Source organism: Penaeus chinensis, chromosome 23 (assembly GCF_019202785.1).
Source record: "Penaeus chinensis breed Huanghai No. 1 chromosome 23, ASM1920278v2, whole genome shotgun sequence".
Lineage (NCBI taxonomy): Eukaryota > Metazoa > Arthropoda > Malacostraca > Decapoda > Penaeidae > Penaeus > Penaeus chinensis.
In genome coordinates, this window is record NC_061841.1 from 6,243,624 (window position 1) to 6,253,623 (window position 10,000).

The window sequence follows — 10,000 nt, forward strand, 5'->3', positions numbered from 1 at the left end:
GGTATCATATAAATATAGAGATATCAGTGTATCATGAAAATATAGCAGAAGCCACAGAATACTATCCATCCTCATGAGGAATATTTTCAGTGACAATTTTTCTAGGCTAAGAACACAATGATCCTTTGATTCCTCAAAAAGATTAAATTATTCACATCTCAGTTATTCCTCAAAGTGAAAATATTGACCTCACCTTGATTTCCTTAATGTCCAGCATGGCATAGGCGTGCGTGGGGACGAGGCCTGCTCTGTCCGCCTCCGCGTCACTCATCTCTCCAGTTGCCACTGTGACTAGAACATCACCTTTGTGGAAACGCTCGATGATTTTCCTGAACGTGGCATCTTTGTTAAATTCCTTGTCTTTGATGGATACCCTTTCTGGGATCCAGCCAGTGAGGGCATAGAGGTCGATGTTGCTGTTTGAGCCAGGGAAGTCATAGCCACCCATCACCTTCATGTAGGCTTTCTCCACCAATGAGATCCAGAACTCATTTTTGTTAGTTGAGTAAGAGCAGAGCAGCTCACCATGTTGTCCTTGAGGTAACTTGTCATCTACAATAACTTTTCTTGGGATACCATTGATGTGCAGCTTAATCATGTACTTGCCACAGGGGTTGTAGACGGGATCCCCAATGCGGTTTTTGGGGAAGATAATATCTGTAATGAGTCGCTTCTTAAACCTCTTCTCATACAGGGCACTGATGGCAACAGAAGCCACAAAGGAGCAGTCAGACACACATGTCTGCTTGATGCTGAAGCAGTCAACCACCTCAATCATCTTGGGGTCACTGGAAAGGTCCTCTGGTCTCACCCACTGCAAAAAATTCTTCTTTTGCTTTGGGGCAAGTGCAAGAACTCCATCCTTGTCAGTAAAGGGTATAGAGTATGCAAATTTTTCCTTGAGGTCCACTGCCAGGAAGGGGACATAATCACGTCCATTGATGTTTGAGGTTCTTTTGAGAACCTCCAGCTCCTCTTTTGTGTAGCCAGCACTCCCAGACAGTTGCAACCCAGTTGTACTTGAAGGACCAGGCTTTGCTGAAATCAAGCAGGTTCTTTTGGAGCAAAAACATAAATAGTCTAAAAACATAAAAGTCTGCTTCTTAATTATAAAAAAATATCAAATGATAAAAAAGCCAACAGTAGCCATATTTGGCTACTCTAGTCTAGCAAATATTGATAAAAGAATAAGCAAAAATGCTTTTGTTTGATACACATTAAATATAGCACTGTTAATTTCTGAAAAACAACAATACCTGCACTCATAGAATCTCCCTCTCTCCCTCACACACAAACACAAACACAAACACACAAACACACACACACACACACACACACACACACACACACACACACACACACACACACACACACACACACACACACACACACACACAAAAAAAAAAAAGTTGTTCCTAGCATTAGATAGTAATATATCCTTACCCTGAGGCTGTGGTCTAGAGTTAACCAAGTTGCCTATCCCAAGGGGAGGAATGACACGTGTGGGGGAGACCCGTTGATGTGCTGGCCTTACAGATGACAGTGAAGCACCTACACAAACAAGCACATGAGATTAGCATGATGTAGACTTTACTGATGCTACACTTTACTAATAAAATAGTGCTCTACAACTGAGCTAAAACAAATGCCAACAAAATAAATAAATATTCAAACAAAAATTCCCTAAAGCCAACCTGTTCCTTCTCCAATGCTAGGTTTTTGCTCCTCTTCAGGTGAACTCTGGGCCTTGAGGACCTCAGCCCGGGTCAAAGCTTGCTCTGCCAGTTTCCTCAACTTGTCTGACATCTTTGGATCGTCTATGGTCTTCATCTGTCATTGATGGTCACACATTTATTTTGATTATTAGAAAACACGCAAACATAAAACTACAACTAAGATGGTAAGAATTATGGCAATACTTTTGGGAATGAATACCTTATGATTAAAAAAACTTAATGTACCCTAGAAATAACTCAACCCATCCTAGAGAGTTAACATTGAGAGAAAAATATCAGTAATATCAAAGGAAGAGAAGATTATCAAAATTCAAATTCCATACACTACTCTTCCACTCAAGCAATTCTCATCACAGGTAACTCAAATGATAAGGTCATTTATGAAAAAATATATCAATAAACAAATAGAAATCATAACTATGCAAACTGAGCAATCAATAAACCAGTGCATACATACACAAGCAGCAATGCAATCCACTTACCGCCTCAAGGCATAGCTGAACAGCATTGGTGTAGTGTTCGATGGCTTCCTCCATGTTTCCAGCCTCATCCTCCTCAAATGCTTCCAACAGTAGGAAGTTTGCACGGCTCAACTCACTCTGGCCTCCTTCCATCTTGTTTTGTGCTGACAGGGATTGACTGTCTGTAAATGAGAAAATAAAAATAATAAATCACGCAAAAAGGATCATCAATATAAGATGGCTTTTCTTGAAATCCTTATTTTTTTACATGTTAATATGCTTGAACCTATCTGCATATGTCCCCACAATACCTAAACATCAACTCCATCCAAAAGAACATCAGCCATACAAATGCCATACCAAGATTCTCTAGTTGATCAGCTCTGTCTTTGTACTTCATGGCATGGTCCTGTAGTGCTGGTGTCGACAACCCCAGTGTCATGGCCCTCTGCAGGTACTCAGCTGCCTGTCTATACATGTATATGGCTGCCTGGTGACTTCCACTCGCATCGAAGTGAGTGGCCTGTCGAGCCACTTCAGCCGCATGATTCACATTCTCCTGAGCTTCCTCCATTCTTACCTAGGGTTTGAAAAGCAACACATGGTCATTCTTTAGTGTGCGAGAAACTACTGATATCTGGACACACTTACCTATGCAAGCACTTTATAACTCTTTCCTGAAGGGTTGGGAGTGTGCTGTGGAAATCAAAGATGGATAAATGCATTGTGTGTGTGCTTGTATTCATATAGTGCTGGATTAATCATGAGGCATTTGAGGCACAGGTCTATAAGAATATTCCAAATTCTTTGCATAAACATATTTATATTGTGTTTCACAAAACAATGTCTAAACTTTGTTTCTTATTCACAATGAATATAATATTCTGCAGCTGCTTAATTCTGCTTATCTGAAGAATTTTCCAGAAAGGTAACTGGAAAGATACATATTGCTTTAAGGTGTGCATTTTGAGCAAGTAAAAATAGTAACAACAAGTTTCTAATGATGTTATAACTGGGCACTATAATTTGTTATAATATATGAGGATTATAACAATAGACTATCAATGCCAACAAAAAAATCAGCAAGATCTTAGCAAATGGTTAATGGTTGTTAAATGTGCTAGAAATCACAGGTCATATAGCACTATGGTAAAGTATTGTGGCAAAAAGGGTGGAAATAAATATATATATGTAGATGATAGAAACAGACGCTGAAACTGAATATTACATCATAAGGATGGTAAACACTAAAGGGAACTTTTTCAATTTTTTGTTTCAATTTATGGTTAATAATTAGAAAAAATAAATGTGCTGGACATCAAAGGTCATGTAGCACTATGGTAAAGTATTGTGGCAAAAAGAGTGGAAATGAGTTAACTATCAGGATAAGATGTGTTAGATGTCAAAGGTTGTAAAATGCTGTACGATAGAATGGTAGTAAAAAGGGTATAGAGGGGGAGCAAATGGAACAGTGGGGATTTATAAAAGGGGATGGGTTTAAGGTATATGGCAATCATTCATAAAAGGGGATGTGGTTTAAGGTATATGGAGAGTATGTGTCTGGGAAGGTAGAGTAACACTATGAGGAAAACTGCAAAAGAGGCATTACGAAACAATCAAAGGGTAATATATATGGTAAGAAACAATAGTTGTAGAAGTAGGAGAAGAATCCAGAGAATGAGATAAGAGAATGGGAAGTTGGTGAAGTATTGGGAAGAATGTCAGGAGGGGTGGAATCTGGAGAAGGACATTGTGGTGACATAAAGGAGTTACATGAGCATCTAGGTGGGAGTGGTAAGGATAATAGGGAAGGAAGAGGGAACGGTGATGCACATGGAGAAGGAGAGGATGGGGTGTTTTTTGGAAGAGTGGGAGGAAGAGGAGTAGGGGAAACTTGAGGAGGAGGATGGGTATCAGCAAATACTTTGAATATAGAGCGAATATGAATAGAGTGATTAGAGGGTGGATGAGGGAGTTGAACATTCTCTTGGATCATGTTTAGAAAGTTTTAGATGTCTTCAAGAGTTTCTGGAGGGGAGTTGGGTGGGGAGGTCTGAGAAACAAAGGTTTTCTTATGTGGAGAAAAAGAGGGAAGATGCCCAAATAGCAAAGAGACAGGTGGATGTAGGAGAAGATGTGGTAGAAGATGGATTGGAATGTCTAGATTGTCTAATGTGATAGGTAGAGTGAGTAGGAGGAGTGGTAGGCATTGGGGAAATGGTAGAGATTAGAGTATCTGGATTTTGACTGGGGGAGAGAGGGAGTAGAGATAGGATGGTTCAGGGTAGAAGGAAGAGATACTGGGGGAAATGCTGAGACTTCTTGAGAAGATGGGAGGGGAGCAGATTGAAGTACAGTTTCGAAATAGGTAGAAAGAGAAAATCCTCATTAGCATGCTTCTTGTCTGGCTTCACGTAGAGTGAGGCCTAGTTTGAATCTGAGAACTGCTACCTCAGATTCCAGCTTATAGGCAGAGCAGCTCCTATAAAATATATTATTGGAGACACCATAATTGGCATACATGCGTGACTGAGCAGAGCAATTTGAATGGTCATAACAACCAGGTTGGGCACATAAAGGGCAGCAGGGTTGTGGAGTGACAGTGTTCGGCTGGCTTGGACAAAACGGCAACATTTCTGACACTGACGGGGAAGAGGTTTGTATGATAGGACAGGGCAGGACACTCGATGAACATTAACTTCATATAGGAGGTCTTGTCTTTGGAAACATATCTTGGCAATATTGGTGTAGGACAAACTTTGGCCTCAGGGAGGAATAGAGTAGTACTGGACTGCCATTGCATTGTAGTCAACGAGGCATGCGAGCAAGTCATTTTCACAGTAGAGATAATCAATCAGTTCCGGTAGAAGTATCAAGGGAGGAGTGAGGTTGGGCAGGAATAGGTTTGCCAGTGAAGTTAGTCAGGGTAGATAGTGCACAAGCTTGGGACTTAGATTTAACTGTGACAAGGCGTGAATGATTGGAACAACTGCTAAAGGAAATGTTGCCTATTCCCTACACTTAGAACCAATCTTGTCTCCTAAGCCCCCCCCCCCCCACCCCAAAAAATGAGTTAGGGATTAACCCAGTGCCCATGTGTATCAGAAATCTCTGAATGTTAAACTGTGGTGATTTCTGGCAATGTCCAGACACTAGGCCCAGGAATCTGCTACATGTGCTCTGGTACTTTGCCGCAGACCAAGCAGTATGTTATGACACTTACCACGTGACCCGTTGGGAACAGGTTAAGGGAGAGGTCTTAGCAAAGAATGCCTTGTCACCCAGATAATAAACTTAGACACACATTAGACCTAGCCAAAAGAGTGATAATGCATGACCTTAATTAATTCCAAAGCAAGGATAGGAGTAACCTGGCTTTACCAGAGCTATGACTGTGCCATTATCCTTCAGTTCTGTAAATGAATGTATTCAGAAAGCTGTGAGTTTCTGCATAAAATACTAATACTAATTTGTTAGAACTGACTGGTTCTCAAAATTATCTGCAGTGCTTTTTCTCTCATATATATTAGTATTTATTTAATTATCTATTGAAAAAATTCTGCCGTGCCAACATCTAAGGTCATTAGTGGCACATTTAAAATATAGCAATAGGGTTGGGCTTTGTGGTGAAGTCTCCAAGTAAGAAGTTTTTTGTTCACAAGGCAATGTTTGTCAATTTCATTAATGGTCGATGGTCAAATCAAATGTGCCAGGCATCAAAGGTCACACAGCATTATGACAAAGTATTGTGGTGAAAAGGGTAAAATTGAGTTAACAATTAGGATAAGTGGACAGAAGAAGGGATGAAGAAGAGAAGAAAAAGGAAAGGAGAAGAAAAGACTATGCAAAATTAGTTGAGGTGAGGGCTGAGATCCAAGGTATGGTTGATCCCCTACATTAGGCCTCATTTGCCATCTCCTAAGCCCTCCACAACAACATCAAGCAAGAGATTGTGAGGGGTATACATATAGGTAGCATTTATTGACACATTCTATCTCATCATGACATTCAGTATTAAAATAAAGTTTACTACTTCTATATGCAAGAATCATGACAGGGGAAATTCCCTATATCCCATTGGCCGATAGTAGGGGAAAGCATGAAGGTTGTCAAGGATGAACCATATTCTTGATGAAAATGTAGATAAGGTGTGAATGAGAATAACTATATGAATTCTACAATTACCAGGGATATTGCAGGGTAAAAATAAGAGGATAAATTAGCTGTACAACTTAAATATAAGCTTAAGTTCACTACAATATCTAATGCAAGGGGTTGTGCCCCCTGAAGCACCCACTGCGGAACATAAAGAATCCTTCACATATTTACATCAGGATGGAGTCTATATTGTTTGACATCAGGTATTCATGGCAAGAGCCTAGGACCAAGCACAGTTTTCCTTTGGAGGGAAAACCTGCTCTGTTCACTTAACCCCTTGGTGACGGGTGAAGAAAACTAAAAAAAAAAAAAACTCTACGTTCTGGAGATCACTGGCAACACGCCAACTTTGAGCGCGGGAATTTGGTACATCAAGCCGAATCTCCGGCTCGTAGCGCTTTGTCACATCGAGCGGTTTGTTATGACGCCTCACGGCGTGATCTGTTGGGAAGGGATTAACCCCTTAAAAGACAGAGCTACACAGTATATGAAATACATGTGATAATAAGATAAGTGCCATCTAGTATCATACACTGATTTCTCTGCATGCTACATGTTTCTTTCTATTTCTGTTTCCTTTACCAACCCTCCTTGTGGCTTGCAACACCATCAGTTCTCAGGACCTATGCAATTCCAATATATCCTCCTTGCAGTGTATCAATGCAGGGGTCTATATTTATTCTGGGCAAGTCCTCACACCATTTGACTCTGTGATCAATCCTATGCTCCATCCTGCTGTAAATACATAGAGGATTCATTGAATTCCAGGATGGGGGTTGAGGGGTGCCAGCCCCACTGGGGGTTGCATCAGACACAGTCCCCTGAATCAGATGATCTAATGACCTATTTTACATATATTTCTTTCTTATTTCACCTTTTTCTCTGTGGCATAATTCTTATATATATGATTAGTACAGGGAAAGAGGAATCCTTTAGTACCAGTATTGTTGTGATTGTGTGCACATATGCCTTCTGTACATTTATCAAAGTAGAACAGTCAAACCAACTGCTACTTTGCATATGTGGTTAGAGAATAATTAATCAATTTTGGAAGTTACTATGGATCTATACTAAGATTCATGCTCAGTGATGTGCAAAAAATAAATAAATAAAATAAAACAAATTATTGAAAAGTATGAAGAAAAAAAATTGTACAGTAATGGCTGTAAGTTGTTTACAATGCATAATGCAGTGCCATGGTATCATTGCTTTACACTCCACTAAAGACCAAGAAATCTTGCCTACATATATTCAACAAGCTAGAGTTTGGCTATGGGTTTATGTACTGTCTTCTGTAGATTTTTTGGTGAATTCAGGAGGCCCTAGTGACCACACCTGATTTCCCCATTCCTTGAATTTGTGGGAAAATGTCTTTTTCTTTCTAATACTAGTATATTGACACTGTTATTATTCTTACTGATACTATGATTAATAATTGTTAATAAAATTTTAACAACATTAAAGACAATAAAATAATACAAGTGAAGCTTTCAAAAAGTAAAGGAAAAGTGTAAACAGGTGAGACAGGCAAAACTAATAACTCTCCTTGGTGACTAATCACTTGTAGTGCCATCTGTATGTTAAGGCAATAGATGAACTTTATTACAGTGGGCATGGCACTGTATTCTTGCCATCCACATCAACTGGGTTAACACCTGAGTAAACATTATGTTTGTTAACCTTTGCTGGAGCATAGAGTGAAGGGACTCACCTAAGTAAGCATTCATCTGCAGACTAAAATAACCAATTGTACCTATACTTTACTGTCTCGAGATTAGTTTTATCTGTTGATAGTGTTCTTTGATGTCTATGGCCATTACATTTCTTTGTCTTCAATTTTCTTAAGTCATACTCTTATAATAACACTATATTACACTTCTACACAAACTAAAGAGTATTAAGAATGATGATTAAAACTTCTAAAGGAAGTATTCACTCGCAATACCACTAAATGTTTAGTAGATCCATTTAAATTATTTAAACATTTTAAACCATTCAGAAATTCCCAGGCAGATTATCCGCTTCCTAATGCCATCTGCCTGTTCAACCTCAATTCGGGAATATAAGCAAACGTGAAAATCACTTATTTATAGTGTAAATATTACCTTTTTTTCCTGAAGAGTGAATGTAACACTGACTCAACACTCACGTCATCTCTGTTTACATGAAAGTAATGGGGTTGCGAGCTTAAAACTTGTTTTCGATAACTTTCGGGTCAAATAGTATCTTTGTTGAAACTGGTAATTCATCACCATCATTATTTAATATCCATCCTAAAATCTTCTTCTAGTTTTACTATTCCGTTGAATGAGAGGTTTAAGGGGTATTATTTTATTCATATAATCATAAATAACATTATCCATAGTGATTAGAAATATCTCGTATTGCTTGGTATTACGATGACCTATCTTTGGTCAAAACCCTCAGTAAATATGAATATTCCTTATCTTGAAATGTTATCTTTTATCAGTGTGAAAAAAACTACTCTCTACATCCTTTCCCTGCTCATATCTACATATCAAAGAGTAAAGTGATTATTTTATTACATACGTAGATACACACGATTATGTGCGAACGGAACTCTCTACTGTTCTAACATCATGATAAACACAATGCACAAACTAGATTTATTGAAAAGTGAGGCAACATTGTCGAAATCCTCTTTCATTTCATCTTTAGGCTCAAGAGGAAAGGGAGATAAAAGAATATAAGAGTTAGAGGGAGAGAAGCAAAACGGCAAACGAAAGGCAGGAGAGGACAGGTAATCGGAAACGAAGGCAGGTCAGGTCGAAGAGTCAATGGCCAATACGAAGGGTGGCCTGAATATTAGAGTTATCTGAGGATGTGAGAAGCGATATGACTGTCGACAAATGGGAAAAAAAAATACTAGTACGAAATTGGGCAGCTGACTGATCAAGGAGGATTCCACCATTTGCAGTTGTGGACATCAACAGAAGGAAAGTCTAGTTGCCCAGCTGACATCCATCTGGCCTGTGCCCCACTGATGGCAGAAGAGGGCTCACCAAAGCATTGCTTATCACAGGAGGCACAAGGTTTAGCCCCCCCTCGAGGTAGAGGGAGGATTGGTGTGGATCATCAAGTTGCGGCGGAGTGTTTACCTGGCGCAAGATAAGCCTGCAGTTGATAGGGTAAAGGGGACGAGGGAGAGTAGAATCCGCACTGTAAGGCTGAGAGCAGGCAGCTGAGGAGTTTGTCTGGGAGAAGAGTCATGGCTGAAGGTACGCCGCGTCCTGGATAATGCGGCGTCGAGAACGTGGCCAGGGTACCCCAGCTTAATGCAAGAACGATGTAATAAGTAGATTTCTTCATTCAGTCACTGATGCAGAGAGCAAAGACGTCGTCAACGTACCTCAGCCGAACAAAATGACGATGGGATATGGAAGGGAGCTCAGACTCGAAGTATACCATGAACAAGTTGGCTAGATCTAGAGAGAGAGGAGAACCCATATCAACGCCGAATGTCTGAGAATAGAAGCGACCCTCAAAGCAGAAGGATTTAGACTCCACACACAGACGAATCAGCTGGAGGAAGATGAGGATCCTCGCGGAGGAGTGTCACGAATGGAAGGGAGCGAGGGCTGGTGACCTTAAACCTTGGGCAGAGATTCGCCTTAGATAACTGGA

At 39.9% G+C, this 10,000-nt stretch overlaps 1 protein-coding gene across 2 annotated transcripts in view; it reads right to left on the reverse strand.

Moving 5' to 3' along the window:
- The window catches only part of LOC125037561 (calpain-7-like), a 14,287-nt gene extending 5,763 nt beyond the window's left edge, over positions 1 to 8,524 (reverse strand). Inside the window, exons 1-6 of one of the 2 annotated variants that reach the window (XM_047630745.1) lie at positions 8,461 to 8,524; positions 2,558 to 2,777; positions 2,219 to 2,379; positions 1,695 to 1,830; positions 1,444 to 1,551; positions 194 to 1,038 (exon numbers count right to left, since the gene is read on the reverse strand). In XM_047630745.1, coding sequence (XP_047486701.1) covers positions 194 to 1,038; positions 1,444 to 1,551; positions 1,695 to 1,830; positions 2,219 to 2,379; positions 2,558 to 2,771 — 1,464 coding nt within the window. In that variant the 5' untranslated portion in view covers positions 2,772 to 2,777; positions 8,461 to 8,524. Of the gene's footprint in view, positions 1 to 193; positions 1,039 to 1,443; positions 1,552 to 1,694; positions 1,831 to 2,218; positions 2,380 to 2,557; positions 2,778 to 8,066; positions 8,310 to 8,460 lie in introns of those variants that run through there. The other variant, XM_047630744.1, reaches the window with a different exon arrangement.
- Between the last annotated feature and the right edge of the window lie 1,476 nt (positions 8,525 to 10,000).